Genomic DNA, 19,839 nt, shown 5'->3' with positions numbered 1-19,839 from the left:
ACGTTTCCTCTCAATGTATGCTAGTTTTCTGCAACTTCTCTACTTACCGATGTAGACAGACCAGAAGATATCCTTTAAAGAAACAAACACAATCCATCTAAATTCATTTCAATCAATTTAAGAGCATAATTACAACTGCTATTGTGAATGCACATTGTTTTTCCATTGCAAACTTTACATAAATATTAGTTACAAAATGTTTAGATAGTGGACAGCTCAAACTCACAGTACGATAATTATCCTGGAAGACTTCTCTTGCTTCTTCATAGTCGCAAACCTCCTCTAAACACTCTCTCTCTAGGTTGGGAGGGAGTTTAGTCTCTTCATCGCCTAGGTTTCCTCTCTTCTGACGGGAAATGATGTTACTTGCTTCCCACTTTTCCAAGAAAACAGGTGCTGAAGTACATACATTTAAAATCACATAAAACATTTTTGTACTACAGTATATCTGCAGCCATACAGTATGCTGGTGTTTGAGATACTAGTGTGGCTTGCTGCATGGATAAATGGGCCTCATTCATGTAACTTTAGTAAATATATGTGTAAATTCGGAGTAATTTGTGGATAAAATTGACCTTCCCGAAAACTTGCCTCCGGATTCACAAACGCTTCATACTCCAAAGATTTTTTAGTAAACCGTGTGTATGTTAGTGAATTCCAAATATTTGTAAATAGGGGGAGTGTGAACGTTCATTTACAATTATTATAATCCATGCTCATGAAAATGCCATATAAGGAAGGCAACAGGCTCGCTAGTAACTACTGTTCAAATCTATGCAGAACAGTAATAAAATTATTTACAAATTATGTGCATTCTCATCGTAAAATTTAGATTTAGCAAGCACAATAGCGTTTCGCTGCCACATGGCTCTCTTTTGTGAATAAAACAGTTCAAGAAGTCAATAAATATGGATTGACATGAGTGTAAAAACTTTTCAGTTCACACGGGCAGGAGGATGTCCACCACCATTAACCTTCTCTTTTTTTTCCATTTTCTTTTTTTTCTCCCCTTTTCACCCAATGTGTAACGCCCAATTCCCAATGCGCTCCAAGTCCTCGTGGTGGCATAGTGACTCGCCTCAATCTGGGTGGCGGAGGACGAATCTCATTTGTCTCCGTGTCTGAGACCGTCAATCCATGCATCTTATCACACGGAGACGTAGCGCATGTGGAGGCTTCACACTGTTCTCCGCGTCATCCACGCACAACTCACCACACGCCCCACTGAGAGCGAGAGCCACATTATAGCGACCACGAGGAGGTTACTCCAAGGGACTCTACCCTCCCTAACAACCAGGCCAATTTGGTTGCGTAGGAGACCTGACTGGAGTTACTCAACACACCCTGGATTCAAACTCACGACACCAGCAGGGTGATAGTCAATGTCAATACTCGCTGAGATACCTAGACCCCCTCATTAACCTTCTCTCGTTCAGTTGAGCGCATGGCCAGAATAATTTGTGTAAAATCTCTGGTAATCATGATGGTAACAGTGATATACTTGCCACTGTAAAATCTTCAGAGAAATCAATAGAATGCCTGAAGAGGATCTGTAGAAACACTAAGATATTATAGATTTGCAAGCTATTGGACAATGTGCGGTCTTTCTATTTTTCCCTGTTGTATTGTGTACACACCTTCCTGGGATGTGTTTATTTATGGGTTTAACAGCATTGTCGAAAGCGATTAAACAATGCCTATACTAAATTATGAAAACTAAATTATAGGAGCTCATATAAAATAAAATATTAAAATTCTAACCAGTCACATTAAATGGTATCATTATTTACTCACCCCCATGCCATCCCAGATGTGTATGACTTTCTTTCTTTAACAGAACTCAAACAAAGATTTTTACTAGAATGTTTCAGCTCTGTAGGTCCTTTCAATGTAAGTGAATGGTGATTAGACATTTATAGCTCCAAAAATCACATAAAGGAACATAAAAGTAATCTTTTAAAAAAAAAAAATATGACCACAGCGGTTAAATCCATGTCTATAGAAGTGATATTATAGGTGTGGTTGAGAAACACATACAAATGTAAGAAAATTTTTACCCTAAATCTCCACTTTAACTTTCCGATGTGAAAGTAAAACTAAATAGGCACCACATGTGGCATTCAGATGTAAAAGTCAAAGTGGAGTGTACATTTTGATCTGTTTCTATCACATTACTTCTGAAGTAATTTAATTAACCACTGGAGTCATATGGATTACTTTTGTGTCCTTTATGTGATTTTTGGAGCTAATATTCTTCTAAAATCTATGTTTGTGTTCAGCAAAAAGAAAGAAAGTTATACCCATCTGGTATGGCATGAGGTTAAATAATTTTTCTCCCCTTTTCTCCCCAATTTGGCATGCCCAATTCCTCAATTCTCATGGTTTCGTAGTGTCTCGATCAGTTGCCTCCGCTTCTGAGAGAGTCAGCCCACTCATCTTGTTACGTGGCTTGCTGTCTTGTCACCGCAGAGACCTAGCACGTGTGGAGGCTCAAGCTATTCACCACAGCATCCACGCACAACATACCACGCACCCCATAAAGAGCGAGAACCACCTTATATAGACCACGAGGAAGGTAACCCACGTGACTCTACCCACCATAGCAACCGGGCCAATTGGTTTCTTCGTAAGCCTGGCTGGGGTCATTCAGCACTCCATGAATACAGACTTCATGGAGTACAGAATTATTTTTGGAGAAAAATGAAGAACTTCTGCTGGAAAAAAAAATAAGTTGGGAATTTGTTTTTACAGTATACTTTAAAAAAAATTATTCAAGCAGTTAAAAAACTATTCTAAACAAGGTCTTTGTATCTGAGTATTTTTGTATTTTTCATTCATTTGTCACGTGACAGCTACAAGGCTCAGCATAAAAACAGGATTTGTTCATGAGCGTGACAATTACTGTTCTTTCGTTAATTTTTCTCTTCACAGCTTACAGTTTCAGTGTGTTGCAGTTGCTCGTATCATGAGCAATACATGTCAAAGTGAAAATAAATGACATTTTAAATCATACAAACTAGTATGATTCTATAATATGATAAGGTGGTGTGTGAAAAAAGCTCGGAGGATCATCAGAGACTCCAGCCACCCGAGTCATGGTCTGTTCTCACTGCTACCATCAGGCAGCATCATGACCCGCACCAGCCGACTACATGACAGCTTCTTCCCCCAAGCAATCAGACTTTTGAACATTTGATCTATCAGGATCAATAATTAGCACTGCACTTTATTAACCTATAATCTCACACTGGACTGTCAACATATTCTCCTCAATTCAACTACTTATATATATTTCATATACTCTTACTTATTGTATATTATGTATTCTATATTGTGTGTATTGTTTACTGTACATTGTATATAATTATTGTGTTGTGTAAGTATGTGTACATTTGATATGTAAATTGTTGTTGTGTAAGTATGTTGTTTATTGTAATTGGTATATGTCTCGTCACTGTCAAGACTGCTATGTTGCTCGGAACTGCACACAAGAATTTCACCTACTGTTTCACCACTTGTGTACATGGTAGTGTGACAATAAAGTGACTTGATTTGATTTGATTTGACTAGTCTAATGTTTATAACTTGTTCAAAACTTTGTTTCATTCAGTTTTCCACAAACTTCCATAGTTTTTCTTTAGGAAGTTTTACGTTCTTAAAAGTAATAGAACACAAAAAGTTGCTATCGTTTTTTTCAAAAGAAGATTTTTGTATTATTCTCTCTAAAACATTAAGGCACGAGATATACATCAACCCTCTATTAATCGTCACTAATACATTTTTGTTTTTACACTCCAGACAAACATGATTAAACATAATGCAACTGAAAACTAGAAAAGATATAAGAAAACGGAGAAGGGGGGCATCATCATATATAATATATATACAGTATAAACTGTATAGCCACCTGTCTAATATCAGACTGATTAAAACCTCAATAACAAAAAATAACCGGCTATATTTGTGATAGCCTAGGCCTGTGTCACTTATTAGAAAGTTAATATTTTTATTCTGCTTTTGAAAGTAATCCAGAGCAAGTCATTTTATAATTAGCAACAATCTAGTAATGAATACCTCAGCAAGATGGGATTTTGGTGGAATTTTGAACACACACGCATGTTCAGCACACACACATACGGCACGGCACGTATGTGTGTGTGCTGAACATGCGTGTGTTCAAAATTCCACCAAAATCCCATCTTGCTGAGGTTTTCATGTAAACACAGAGAGTGATGTCAAAGTGAACATAAAATGTGGATCTGTATGAAAATGTCAGATTTGTAAATATAAATGTAAGCCAATAGACCTGCTACAGTAATTACAACCATACAAGAAAATGACTCACTGCTCTTGACAGGGTAACTTTAGTAGCTTTAAAAAGTAGTAATGTATTATAATCATATAGTAAAGACCAGTAGTAGTTTTATGTTGCTTTTCATTCTGAATGTTTAATTTTAATTGAAAATCACAGAATTTTCATCATTTGCATTTATTTTGTTCTATTTTTTAAACCTATTTCTATTCATTGCTGTTTTTATTGTTATTTTATAACTGACTGTTTACTAGTCTTGAATAATTACTTAGGATCCATTCTTCCATAATTAACATATTAATTTGTGTTATTCTTTGTTGTGGTTTTGAAGCTGGTATTATGAATCAAAAAATGTCACTACCGACTACTGAAATTTTGATATTGTGATAATGTATAGCCTTTATTGTATATGGTAGATCTTACTGCAATGACATGATGAGGGATGTCGCGATTACCCGATTTTACAATTAACCGCGATTAAAATGGTCACGGTTATTTAACTGGTAGAATTTGGATGCTACGGCTAAAAAACTTAAAAAACAACCATGTTGTCTATTTAAATAAAAATAAGTCTTTCATGTGGGTCTAACTATTTGCTATTTGCTAAAAGCTATGAAATAGCAAAAGAAGGCATTATATTTCAGCATTATATATAATGTCCTTGTGGGACAGTTTCAAATTTTCACAGTAATAATTACTAGAAATGTTTCCAAACCTCTCTACAATTCTCCTTATTTACTCACCCTCTTGCCACCCCAGATGTGTAGGACTTTCTATCTTCTGCTGAACTTAAATGAAGAGTTTTAGAAAAAAATGTGTATGAGAAACAGAGAAAAAGATCACTTTCACATTCTTCTTGTGTTTTTAGTTATTCACATTCTTCTCTGCATATCGCCCCTGCTGTCTCACAAAACATGACAAATATTTATTTGTTTCTCACCCACACCTATCATATCACTTCTGAAGACATGGATTTAACCACTGGAGTCTTATGGATTACTTTTATACTGCCTTTATGTGCTTTTTGGAGAATCACAATTTTTACCTACAGAGCTAAAATATTCTTCTAAAAATCTTAATTTGTGTTCTGCAGAAGAAATTCAAACACATCTGGGATGGCATGAGGGTGAGTAAATGATGAGAGAATTTTCATTTTTGGGTGAACTATCTCTTTAAAGTGATAGCTTCATCATTTCTCTACTCTCATGTTGTTCCAAACCAGTGTGAGGTTTTGTATTATGTGGAACACAAAATATGTTAGACAGAATGTTAGGGGCTGACAACCTCTCCCTCAACGTCAGTAAGACCAAGGAGCTTGTAGTGGACTTCAGGAAGAAAGACAGAGAACACAGCCCCATCACCATTAATGGAGCACCGGTAGAGAGAGTCAGCAGCTTCAAATTCTTCGGTGTCCACATCACTGAGGAACTCACATGGTCTGTCCACACTGAGGCCGTTGTGAAGAAGGCTCACCAGCGCCTCTTCTTCCTGAGACGGCTGAAGAAGTTTGGAATGAACCAACACATCCTCACACGGTTCTACACCAGTACTGTAGAGAGCATCCTGACTGGCTGCATCACAGCCTGGTATGGCAATAGCACCGCCCACAACTGCAAAGCCCTGCAAATGGTGATGCGAACTGGTAGACACATCATCGGAGGTGAGCTTCCCTCCCTCCAGGACATCTATAACAGGCGGTGTGTGAAAAAAGCCCGGAGGATCATCAGACACTCCAGCCACCCGAACCATGGGCTGCTCTCACTGCTACCATCAGGCAGGCGGTATTGCAGCATCAGGACCCGCACCAGCCGACAGTATGACAGTCTCTCACTATCAACAATCAGCACTGCACTTTATTAATATTTTTTATTTTATAACACTTACCAATATTTTTTATTTTATTGTATGTGTATTCTATATTGTGTGTACTGTTTACTGTACATTGTATATTGTGTTGTGTAAGTATGTTGTTTATTGTAATTGGTATATGTCTCGTCACTGTCATGACTGCTATGTTATTCGGAACTGCACAAAAGACTTTCACCTACTGTTGCACTTGTGTACACAGTAGTGTGACAATAAAGTGATTTGATTTGTTTTGACAGTCTCAGTCACCATTCACTTTCAAAAAATAAAAATAAAAAAATAATTATATAATTATATATATATATATATATATATATATATATATATATATATATATATAAAAGCATTCACAGAAAGTAAATAGTGACTCAGGAAACATTCTGTCTAATATCTCCTTATTGTGTTGTATGGAAGAAAGAAGGTCATACGGGTTTGGAACAACATGATGTAACAATTTCCATTAATAATAATAATTCTGTAGTACATTTTCAATGTGTATTATGTAATGGAATATAGGGGAGTAAACGTCTATTATGTCATTTGTACTCACTACTTGAGTACTCTTTTATTTGGATACTTAAGTAATTATTTACTTAGTACTTTTACTTCTACTTGAGTAATTATGTTTTTGAAGAAATTGTACTTTTACTTGAGTACAGTTTTTGGCTACTCTACCCACCTCTGCCCCTCTCTTATTTTAAGCAATTTTATAGCATAGCGAAGTCCTTCGTTTGGAATGGTAAGTGTCCCAGATTACATTTTGTAGACTACAAGATGCATAGGCAGATCAACAAAGGTGGGATAGGCCTACCCAAAATTTGGTTTCATTATTATGCATTTGGTCTTAGATATTTGGCTCATTGGTCGCTTCCACCTGAGAGAGCTTAAGTTACAACCCTTATCTCGCATTTGCACTCAATATAAACAAAAGTGTCCAGAATGTTTAATTCTGACATTTATTTAAATGTTGCCTCAAGCATATGGCTGAACCCAAAATTATGTATTGATAAATCCCCTTTCTGCTGGTCAGAGTGGATTGTGAGAGGGGCTACAACACACAGTAACCTATATGAGAGTGGAGTGTTTAGACCTTTTGAAGATTTGGTTCAACATATTGGGATTCCTAGATCTCAGTTTTTTTTATATTTACAGCTGCGCCACCTGCTGTTCTTTTTTGGGGAGTAGCATAAGCGGTAGATACTCTGGGAGTGGTGATTATGCTGCTTTTGGAAAGGGACACTTACTCATTCTTTTTTCACATTTTAGAATATTAGTAAAGTCATCACATCTATGGAATAATAGAAATGGAACTGTGGGAATTATGTTGTGAAAAAAAATATATTTTAGAATATTTTAGAATCTTCAAAGTGGCCACCCTTTGCCTAGAATTTGCAGACATGTACTCTTGACATTTTCTCAACCAACTTCTTGAGGCATCACCCTGGTATGCTTTTAAACAGTACTGAAGGAGTTACAATCTATGAAGGGCACTTAGTGGCTATATTTCTTAATTATTTTGTCCAAGTCATCCATTTCAAAAACCTTTTTTTTTAATTTTTTATAAAATTTTAGTTTTGTAATTAAAAAAATTAATATGTTGGCACAATTATATTTTTGTATACAAAACTAATTTCAAACATTTAAGCATACGCCTTCAGATCAAAAGGTTGTTGAGATCATGAGAAACATTTCAGTCAAGTCACCCCAAACTTTTGAACAGTAGTGTATATATTTTTTTTAAAGAATGTACGTATTTATTTATTTTGTTAGTTTTTTGTTTTTTTTTCTGTGTGAATATGCTCATGTGACTTCGGGAGTGTTTGTTGGGGGTTGGAGTGGGGTTGGAGGTTAGGAATTGGGAGGTGGAGGGGTAGTAGTGGGGATTCAATGTTAAATGTTGTTCCCTTTACAAAAAGCTTCACAACGATGCTGCGCTGCTAAGCGCTACAGGGAACAACCCTAGCTGTGAACCGAGCTGAATAATGTGTGCAACACTTCAATGAACATTGACCGGAATTTATAGCCTCGGCTGATGTAATCATTAGATGCACCGGTCAAAACATTTTTTCCTCTGTTAGGAGTTAGAATCAGTTATGCAGTGTGCAGTTAAAGTTGTTCTCTTTTCTCTTCTGTTTAGAAAATATTATATATACATATATATATTTCTAAAAAAAGAAAGAATGGTGCGTGTTCCCCTCTTCTCGCTCTATAGCTGAAGACGAAACACATCAGTTTTTGCTCTGTTTGTTTGGGGGTAAGAGCACGCTGCTCTCGCATTGCAGCAGGGCGGGAGCGAGCACTACGATTTGCTTTAACAGGCAGAGTGCGTCGTGCTCGCCTCGCTTGCTTCCGGGAGTCAGCACTCACGAAAAAAAAAGATCGTTCGTGGGGCTCTTGCATGGATTTGGCTAAGGAGCAAGAGACGGGTAGATCCCTTTCTCTCACTCTCTCCCCAAACACAGCTGGTCCTTCACATGATTTCGAAGCGCGTTCCGACGCTTCTTCGGATCATGAGGTGGATCGAGTTTCTCTTCCCGCCTCCGAGCTTTCCGTCCGATAAAAAAAATCTCTCGATTTTTTCAAAAATAAATTGCTCGATGTTGTTACTCGTGCGGTTGCCAGATTGGACTGGCCACGCGAAAAAGAGACCCCCAAACGCTCCAAATTAGGGGATAGATTTTATCTTCCAGTCTAAGAAAGGGAACGCCTCATGGGTCCCTTCCCTTCCCTTCTTTGATAACGTCCATGAAGAGCTTTTTCGCTCATGGAGAACCCCTAAAAAAAAAAAAGATATATATATATATATATATATATATATATATATATATATATATATATTTTCTTCCCGTGTTCACATACCCTCGGCGTCATTATATTCGACTATCGTGGGTGCTGAGGCACGGGAGTATTCAGTGATGCCGCCCGGTCGAAGAGACGCTTGCGGTCTATCTCTCGCCGGGCTCGGCATTGTCAATTAAAGCCCTCTCTCCCTCAAAGCCTTGTAGGACAACCTCCACTTTAGTGGGAAGGGCTTATCAAGCAGCAGGTCAGGCTGGTGCTGCTCTGCACACTATGCTGTTTTACAGGCGTACCAGGCTGACCTCCTGGGCGACCTGAGTGTGGGTTCTGCGGCTGACGAGCAAGCCTCAGACCGCCTCGGTCCTGACTGAAGGGAGGCTCAAAAGCAAAGCGTGGCGAGTGCGTGCTCCTCCTTCCAGGGATTGGGGACAGTCTCGCCGCCCTCGCCAGCCCCGAAGCAGGACCTCAGGACTATAAATTCTAGTAAGAGAAAACCCTGGCGGTCTTGTGCCTAGATTAGGGGTAGCTCCCCTCAGGGCCGAGGCGTGCTTCACTTCACCCCTCCGGTACCCCCTCGAAGCCCCTCCATTCCCGCCACCTCTTGGTGTTTCAGGTTGCAGAGGCTTCCGTCAAAGTTGGATGTTTTAAGCTGTTCCTGCATTTCATTCAGGGCCGTGAAACACTCGACAACCCCTCAACAGGATGTGTTAAAATATAATACCCATCTCAGAGATCCTGGCAGCGTGGAAACTTCTGCCAGATATATTCTTTTCTGTGGGTCTTATAAGGGCGTCAGGATTTAATTCACTCGCCGCTTTTCCGTGTTTCAACGGCGTGTTCTCACTACCGTGAACCGGATTTCTTTTTATGTAAAAACAAAAAAACTCAATCTCCTGGTTAAAGGGGCTATGGTATGTGTCCCCCTTCCAGAGAGAGAGTTAGGTTATTACACTAAATACTTCCCGTTTCCCATGGAGGGTGAGGGGTGGCGTCTGCCTTAGATCTTAAAGCTTGAACTACCCGTGGGTGTTCGAGTCCAAGATGACGCCTGTCAAGACGGTCGTGTCTCAAGCCCTACAACTCGTTTGGCTGGTCACCATCGATCTTATGACGCACTTCTATACTTCATTTAGAAGTTCTGTCACAACATGGAAAGTTCCTGAGGTTCGCTTCGGGGGGCGAAGTCTTCCAGGGTCAGGTTCTTTCACTCAGCCTAGCCCTTTTTACCTGCACATTCACAATGTATGATGTAGCGCTGGCTCCTTGCGACTCCAGGGCATCTGCATTCTGAATTATGTAGACGACTGGCTGATCCTAGCGCAGTTCCAGGAACTGGCAGTTCAGCACAGGGACATCGTCTTAGCTCATCTGTTTCTCTGGGGTTGAGGCTCAACGCCAAGAAAAGCGTCCTCTCTCCCACTCAGAACACTGTCTATCGGGGCATCGTATGGAGTTCAATCACAATGCGGGCACAACTGTCTCCCGCTAGGATTGTGTCCATTCAGATCACCCTGAGCAAAGTCAGGCTAGGTCAAGGTTGCACTGTTATCAGTATCAACGATTTCCAGGTCTCAGGGCGACCGCGTCCACGGTGATCCCTCTGGACCTTCTGCTCATGAGACCGTTTTGTTGTGGCCAAAAGCCAGGGGATTTCTTCCAAGGGCCAAAACCCCTAGGCTAAAATGGGTTACGTGCCTCAGGCTTCATTCCCTTTCTATGTGGTTCAGACCCCGGTTTTCTGCCTTGGGTCCCACTCTAGGTGCGTCTTGTTGTCGCAGACTACTAACGACAGAAGCCTCCCTGACGGGGAGCTCGGTTGTCACAGTCACTGTCTCGGGTTGATGGCTGTATTTCTGGCCCTGAAATACCTCCTCCTGAGGCTGCCATGTCTTGGTGCAGGTGGACAATACAGCGGTAGCCTCTTACATAAATCATCAAGGAGACCCACGTTCTTGTCAGCTGTATTTCTGACACGTCGGATTCTCCTTAGGGCCCAGGGTAAGCTCCTGTTACTCATATCCAGTTATATCCCTGGATGCCCGTATACGGGAGCAGATTTACGGTCCAGACAGAAAATACCAACGGGGGAGTTAAGAACTCCACCCTAAGGTAGTAGTTGCCCAGAGTTCGCCAGCAAGGGTTTTTTGCCTCTTACTGATAGCACCGCGCTGGCCGAACAGAGCTTGGTTCTCGGAGCTAATCTCTTCCCTCGATGGCTCGCCTTGGGCGATTCCGAACAGGAAGGATCTTCTATCTCAGGCACAGGGCAACATTTCATCCCTGCCCCGAATTGTGGAATCTTTCATGTTTGGCCCCTAAGGGTACCAACTGAGGGACACAGGGCTGTCTCCTGAGGTTATCGAGACCTTTTTAAATGCCGGGCTTTTTCCACTTGGAACAAGTTTGGGTGAGATCTTAGGGCAGAAGAGGACCTCTTCGCCTCTATGAATAGTGCAATGTCTCCTCTACTTCTCCCTGAAATCACCCAGCCCAGTTGGGTCTAGACGTTAAGACACATACATGACCCAGAATGCGCCTGTATGCATTTCTTTCCCCGGTTTCTCTGCTCCCGGGAGTCTTGGCAATGTTCACCAGCAAGGGTCTTGCCTCCCATTAACGGCGCTGCGCTGGCCGAACAGGATATGTTTCTCGGAGCTAATTCCTCTCCTTGACGGCTCGCCTTGGGCGATTCCGAACAGGGAGGACCTTCTCATCCTTGGCCCGAATTGTGAAACCTTTCATGTGGTACCAAATGAGGTTCACAGGGTTTTCTCTTGAGATTATCGAGACCATTTCAAGTGCTAGGGCTCCCTCCACTTGGAACTAATCTGGGTAGATTTTACAGGGCAGAAGAGGACCTCTTCGCCTCTATGAATAGCGCAATGTCTCCTCTACTTCTCCCTGAGTCGCCTAGTCCCCGGGGAGGGGCTGATCGTAGTAATGCATACATAGCACAAATGCGCCTGCATGCGTTTCCTTCTACTAAAGTTCTTATTACAGAACCAGCTTACTGCCGGTTTGCTTCAGTTCTGAATTTTCTGTAGAAAGAACTGTCAGCGGGCACTTGCCTCACCACTACCAGGTTCTATGTGGCCACTGCGGTTTGCCACGGCTTGGTGGGCGGGGAGCCCTCAAAGAGGCATCCTCATTATTGCCCGGGCCTACGAGGCACGCGGTCAAGCTTCGCCAGTAGGTTTTAGGGCGCACTCTACCAGAGGGCTCTCCTCCTCTAAAACCTTGGCTAGAGGTCTCCCTCTGCAGCAAGTTTGTGATGCGGCAGGTTGTCCTCTCCACACACATTCATTCAATTTTTATAGTTTGGATGTTTTGCCACTCCGGGCTCTTATGCCCTTGAGTCGACATCTCAAGCTCATGTCTGGACAAGTTTTTGATGCGGCAGGTTGTCCTCTCCGCACACATTCATTGGACTTTTTTGGTTTGGATGTTCTGCACTCCGGGCTCTTATGCCCTTGAGTCGACATCTCAAGCTCATGTCTGAGACCTCTCGTGTTTTTGTGAGTACACTGCACAACCGTAGGGGTCCGGACAGCCCCAAGTGCGGCGGCGTGGGTATTGCGTTCCCCGTAGCGCTTAGCAGCGCAGCATCGTAGTGAAGCTTTTTTGTTTCTTTGCCCACTCTAACCTTTTCTTTTTGTTTTTCTGTTTCAAAAGTGGCTTTTTCTTTTCTATTTCTTCCCATAAGGCCTGTACCCCTGAGTCTTCTCTTTACTGTTGTACATGAAACTGGTGTTGAGTGGGTAGAATTCAATGAAGTTGTCAGCTGAGGACATGTGAGGCATCTATTTCTCAAACTAGAGGCTCTGATGTACTTATCCTCTTGTTTAGTTGTACATCTGGCCTTCCTCATCTCTTTCTGTCCTTGTTAGAGTCAGTTGTGCTTTGTCTTTGAAGACTGTAGTGTACACCTTTGTATGAACTTTTCAGTTTTTTGGGACCTGTTTATGGCAGGGCCCCTCTCTAACTACCTGTGTAGAAGAATATGTACCTCACTATGATTGGATCCTTGGTGAATGAACATAAGCAAATGTTCAGCAACATCAGATAAGATGCTGAGACAGCTACCAGACACCTCTTACAGGGCAAAAAGGGGGACCATCTGCCCCCACCAGCTCATTATTGAGGTAGGTAAGAACTGCCATAAATTCCTTCAGGACCTCCCGGATGCACAGCCATGAGATCTATTCATACCTTAAGTTTGGAGGCCTTAAATGAATATAAACTACAACATATACACTCCATTTCATGCAAACCACGTTCATGTTTATGGTTGTTGACTGTTAACACAACAGTTCATGAGACAGACCTATTAACAGATAAACGAATGCATGGACGATAACTTAAACGTTTCTTATTGTGTTTGGTCTCTAGCTGTTCCAGACGATGCCTTTAATAATTTGAAAGAGGTTTGGTAAAGAAATAATGCATGGGTAAAGCATTAAAGACACCGTTTTAACACTGTACTTTATGCTATGCAAATGAGTTCCACACTATGGTGGGCAACACCGTGGCTACTTCAGACATCAGTGGCCAATCACACTCCTGGATCGGAAAGGCACCCTCATCAGAAAGGGATAAATATGTCCCCCGGGTAGAAACACCCTTGTCTTGTTTTTCCAACTCGATGGGGAAGGAGACATTAGCAGAAACGTCTTGAGTTTCTGATCTGATAAGGAAAGTGGCTTCAAGATATTTGAGGTTAAGCTTTTGCAAGCAAAACCTTTTATATTACTTAATTGCTACATTGCTGCCCTAGGGCCCCAGCAGTGAGGGACCTTATCTGACCCTTACGGCCCCTCTAGCATTGCAGTCCAGTCCACAAAGGACTTCTGCATCGGAAGACATTGCCTGTCCCACATAGCTCCTCAGTGATTCAGCCAGCCTGTAAAGGACCCTGTGAAGATTCAACTGACCCAGTTGCCCAGTCCACGTGTCTACTGCCGGACTGATCACCCGACTGTGTGGAACATAAATATAAACTTACCAAACAAACATCTTTCTAGAGATCTTGGCATTAGAATACCAGCAGCATGTGTTTTTCTAACTAAGATAATAGTTACCTGGGTCAGCTTGTTATAAATGATAGGTATATTATTTAAGGATAAATAAGCATTATTTATCACAATTTTGCCAGAGCCATTAGGTGTTTCACCATAAGCAGCATTCCCATACAATTCTCTCCCAGTGCTACAATCAGTTCAACAGCATTGCATTTATCCATTCAAGTTCAAATCATTTATTTGTCTTATTGTTTAATTCAGTACTTTCCTTTTTGGTTATTAGTGTATTATCCTTTAGCAGTGCATATTCATTCTTAGCATTATAAATCATTGTGGTACTTACTCTTGCATATCAATTGTTAATACATTTTATTACAACGGTGTCTTCATTGTGTTGATGATCAAATACTCTACTAGTTGTCCAGACTCTCACAAATCCTTCAGATAAATCAGCTGACCAACTTCCTCTAGTTAACCTTAATTCTAAATTATTGAACAGCTCTTTTAGGGAGTGTTCTTAAATTGTTAAGATAGTATTCTTAACTGATGCCCCATATTGCAAAGGGGGAGGGGTCATCTGATACACTCATAACCACACCTTAAGTGACACATGATCAAAAATCACTACGCCATCTGTGAATTTAGTAGAAACAACTACACTTCATTCTTCAAAACAGTGATTGACTGATGAATTTCTAGAGAAAGCTGTTTCTTTTTGTTGTCATTTTTGACCAAATATTGAACTATTGCATACTGTGGCTCAAAAACAAACTGTTTTGTTAAGCTTCATTTAACAAACCAAATAGCTTTTAATTGTTTGATATAATGGCAAGTTATTTTCTAGTACCAAATGTGACCGATCACGGAAAGTAGGGACACAAGTCGGTTTTGGGGCATTTTGAGTTATTCACAGATTCTGAAAGTGTAGTCTCCAAGCTTTCCAACGATTTATAACACATGGAAATCTGACAATATTTGGAGAAGTTGTGGCCATTTGAAGGTAGGCACTCAAAAAAGCTAAAAGGGGAGAAAACAGCCTCAAAAGATTGTGCAGTTCTCACCTCTCTCTGCTGCTGGGAGTGACAATAGGGCTCATTTACATCTCATTTAGATAAGCCATACCCCTGTAAAGCTCCCCCTGTAAACATGGACTAAACATGAGATAACGTGTATGCGTGTTCTTAGAATGAACAAAAAGCGACAAACTTTGATGTTTATGGAAACTCACCACATAAGAAACAGAAAAGTATTCTTGCAGATCTCGTTGCCTCCAATGAAATAAGTCGTTCGGGCACACTTTCTCTTTGTCGGGGTCTTCTTTGTGGATGTAACCATCTCCGAAGTTTGCACTGTGCGTCTGTTTGCCTCTAAATGTCCAATAATTCGCATGACGCCAGTCCGATACATTCTTCCTCGTCTTCATCTTCGGCTCAGTTGTAGATTAGGGATATTATTCAGTCTTATCATGCCACTTTCATCGTCGCTCAGATCGTCTTCAGAATCAGTGAACGCTTGTTCATAAGCATCCGGCTTGTCGAAGAAGTACTTCAAAACATTTTCGTTGTAACAGCCACGGTTCAGCTCGCTCTGCGACATTCTTTGCGGCGTCCATCTTCATTGAATTTTGATATCAGATAGAGCCGGCTAGAGCGCTGCATAATAAGTAGCCACGCTGTTAGGGGCGGGGGCAAAAGCGCCGCGGCTATTCAGTACGGAAATACACACAGACAATGACACGCCCCTACTGCATGCTAGAATCTCCGAAAAACAAGCCGATTTCAACCTCAAAATGTACGCTTTTAAATATACCAATACTGTTATCTCAAACATGGAGAGGCTTCTTCATGATCTCAACTAACAGATTCTGCAAAAAAGCGGAAATCACCAATTTTGGAAAAAAAACACTTGTTTCTCATTTTGCTCACAAGTTGTGCTGCCGACTTGTGTCACTGGTTTCCGTGACGGGTCACAAATTAGTAATTTAGCATGACTATTCAAGGATAAGGCATTGGAGTGATGGCTGCTGGAAATGGGGCCTTTCTAGATTTTATCATAAATTACTTGTTTCAAATAGTGATGGTGCAGTTTTTACATCAGTAATGTCCTGACTATACTTTGTGATCAGTTGAAAGACACTTTGGGGAATTAAAGTACCAATTTACTTCCAAAACAGCAAAATCTGTACATTATTCCAAACTTTTGGCCGCCAGTGTACCTGCAAGTGTGTGGCTGTGTATAAATATGATTATTTTGTAAAATATTTTTGCAATGCTCCAGGTGTCTGAATTATGTTTATTTGTTAATTAAATGTTTAAAAAGATGGGGTTTTGTTGTTAAATTTGTTTGTCTTAGGTTTTTGAAAAAATTATTTAATGCTTTATTGTCAGTGTGTACCTTGGAATTAATTAAACAAGTATTCAAGAGTTTAATCCTCTGGGGTTGACGGATGCGCTGGAGTGTCCTGCTGTATATTTTCGTCATTACAGCAGAAAAACTTAAAATACCCTGTCATTTTGGGGTATACAGATAAAGGTGCGTACACACTGCCAGTGAATTTGTCGCTGCAGGTCGCCAGTGTATGACTGGCAGTTCAGGCAGGGCTGACTGGGAAGAGAAATCGGCCTGGGATTTTACATAGCAACTGGCCCAAAAGTTGAGCAGGGGAGTGTTCGTTGTCCTTTTCTGCATATCGTGGTGCCATTTTGTGATCCATTCTGCATAAGGCGGCGGCTCATTTTAGCTTATCGTGGACCATTGTTGTTGGAATATTAAACATATTTTAATCTGCAAAGTAAAAATTAGTAAAAATAATTACATTTTATAATTATTTTTACTGTAAATTTGCGTCATCCATAACTGCTGTAAAATATGAAATATAAGCAATTTCTTTCTACTTTGTTTCTAAATACACTGCATAAAACTTAATTTTAAAAAATTAAAACTTAATTCTATAAACCTGTGTGATCCATTAATAGCTAGGAATACAACCCATTTAAATGATATGCTTTGGCTTGCCATATAAGATGACCACAGACTGCTTTACACAACATATTAGTATGTGCTTTCATACAACACATAAAAAGCACTAAAACATATATTTTAAATACATAAAGAGGAGACTGCCTGAGGTAGTAGTTGATACATTATTTATTTTAAAACAACATTTACTAGACCGCATATTATATGCCACACTGGCTGGTAAAGGACCAAAATGACCAGCAGTATTAGGCAAGAACAAACAAAATAAGGTGATTACTGGGCGAGAATAATAACAAGGAGGTATATAAATATACACATAAATAATATTTTGTAATTATGATGCTGATATTATGTCATCCTAAACACGTTATACTGTTGAATACTTTCATTTATACTAATATAAATATATGCTTTACTTACGCTTCACTATCTGATTATAATAAATAACTTATGTTGAAAATACACCGATCACTCGGGTAGGCGGGTGTGGCTCCTGATCGAGATGAACTCTGGGATACACTTGGCCTGAAAGAACGATCTGACGCGGTATTCGCGCTAGTCTGGATTTTGTGTGGGTTAACTGCACTGAGTTTTGGAATATTTTAGACATGTTGTCGCTGTACACGTGTCAAATGAACGAAACACGAGTTATATACATTTTGCGCATGAGTAGCTTCAATCCGCCACAGATCGGTCTGTGTAGAGCTGCATTAAGTCGAACACATCTATTGCTTAACAGCATTCGCTATATTTATCAGATCGTTGACACTGCACACAACAACAACAGTTTTAAATGCTGTAAAATACACGTACCTGATCTTCTGTTCAGGCCGGCGGTCACAAAGCCAAATAAAACTACAAGTGATAAAAACCCTTCCAGACAAGCCATAGTGATGGTCGAAGCCTCTTCAGTCTGGAAAACAAAACAATAACACCAGGACGCTGAGTTACTTCGGCATTTTCTAACACTTTACCGCAGTTATGTGGTCAGATTAAAGAAACACGTATCAACACGGATGGATATTTGTTTCAAAAGGTATCCGACATGTCTCACGTAAAGGATTGGATTAGGCTGCTTTCAAAACACTACATCAATAAACCGCTATTAACAATATAAAGTGGCGTATGCAAGTGAATCGAAAAAGCGCCTCGTCTACATTTGATTTTAACCTAAAAATTTAGTGCATATTTGATATGATTTAGCTTTTATGTACTAAATGTGATATGTCTGATATTATGTAACGATTGCATCTTTATAGTGATGTAGAAATAACGGGCCACTCACCCTTTCTGTTGATGGCGCAGATCCGAACAAACGCCCTGATCTTCAGTGCAGCTTCTGTGAGGTCCTGTTGATCTGTGAGGTACTCCGTATCCGACAGCGACTACAATGGCGTCATCATAACATGTCGTAGTTCAGTAGCTATCCTGCATTAAGTAAAGAATCACACGAGGGCGCAAATATGCGAATAACTACAGTCTTCCTTCAGCTTTGTCTAAATAAGGGTTGTTACTTTTTACGTTATTTTGTGCTATCACAGCCTCACACACTTGAGATGACTGCTGTAAAAAAAAAAATATATATATATATATATATATATATATATATATATATATATATATATATATATATATATATAATTATAAAACTTGAATAGCTGTATATCAACATCAATGCAGTGATTATAGTCCGAAGAAACTAGAAGAAGAAAATACAGATTTTGTTTTAAAAAAGCTTAACAATAATTATATCTATTTAAAATGTAAAATATTTTTTCGTAATTTGAATTTAATTCTTATATAATACATGAATAAACTGCTAGACATGCCATTGCCCTGGCTGAAAAGAAAAGAAAGTTTTTTATGATTTGTCTGATCAAATCTTGATTTCAGTTCTATATATATGAGGAAGACCAGATTAAACAAGATGAAAAAGTTTGTCAATGCAAACTTTGATGTTGGCTTGAGAAAACCTTGCCTGAAAGTTTGAAGTAGTTGTAAAAGCTTGAAGTTTGAAAGTTTTAAGTTTGAAGTAGATACATGTTTAAGTAATAGTTTTAAAAGTTCAGAGTTTAAAGATTATCAGATGATAGATAGATAGATAGATAGATAGATAGATAGATAGATAGATAGATAGATAGATAGATAGATAGATAGACCGACCGCACAAGACTTTTAGGTAAATGTATTTTATTATGGATTGAACTACGTATCCCATGAAACATTGCGAATTACAAAAAAGTAGTAGTAGGCAGATACTGATGCTTGCTACCCTTAGTCAAATAAGCAAACCCGGATGTCTCTACATTGTTCTGGTGCAGAGATATGCGATTTGTTATTTGGTTGCTAGGGTAATCCCATCTGGTTGCTAAGCAGTTACCAGGGTGATACTTATCAAAGCTCCTTGCCATTCTGAGTGAAATAAGTCAACCCGTAAATCTCTACAATATTCTGGTGCAAAGATATGTGATTTGTTAATTGGTTGCTAGAGTAACACCATATGGTTGCTATGCAGTTACCAGAGTAATACTTAGTGAGGCACCTTGCTATCCTGAATGAAATAACTCAACTGGGAAGTCATTATGATATTCTGGTGCAGAGATATGTGATTTATTACTTGGTTGTTAGGGTAGCCCCTGCTTCTTGCAAGGGAGTTACCAAGGTGATACTTAATATGGCTCCTTTCCATCATGAGTGAAATATGTCAACTCGGAAATCTCAACGATGTTCTTGTGCAGAGATATGTGATTTGTTACTTGGTTGCTAAGATAACCCCATCTGGTTGTAAGCAGTTAGCAAGTTGATAATTAACATGGCTCCTTGCTAAACTGTGTGAAATAAGTCAACCTGGAAATCTCTACAATA

The 19,839-nt window shown here is 39.8% G+C and overlaps 1 protein-coding gene across 1 annotated transcript in view; it reads right to left on the bottom strand.

The window, feature by feature from the left end:
- proza (protein Z, vitamin K-dependent plasma glycoprotein a) overlaps positions 1-18,419 on the bottom strand; it is a 41,233-nt gene extending 22,814 nt beyond the window's left edge. Inside the window, exons 1-4 of the mRNA XM_052140037.1 lie at positions 18,260-18,419; positions 17,788-17,887; positions 227-396; positions 48-72 (exon numbers count right to left, since the gene is read on the bottom strand). Coding sequence (XP_051995997.1) covers positions 48-72; positions 227-396; positions 17,788-17,863 — 271 coding nt within the window. The 5' untranslated portion in view covers positions 17,864-17,887; positions 18,260-18,419. The remainder of the gene's footprint in view (positions 1-47; positions 73-226; positions 397-17,787; positions 17,888-18,259) is intronic.
- Positions 18,420-19,839: the final 1,420 nt, after the last annotated feature.

This window comes from Xyrauchen texanus, chromosome 12 (assembly GCF_025860055.1).
Source record: "Xyrauchen texanus isolate HMW12.3.18 chromosome 12, RBS_HiC_50CHRs, whole genome shotgun sequence".
Lineage (NCBI taxonomy): Eukaryota > Metazoa > Chordata > Actinopteri > Cypriniformes > Catostomidae > Xyrauchen > Xyrauchen texanus.
This window is presented reverse-complemented; position numbering and strand designations above follow the sequence as displayed.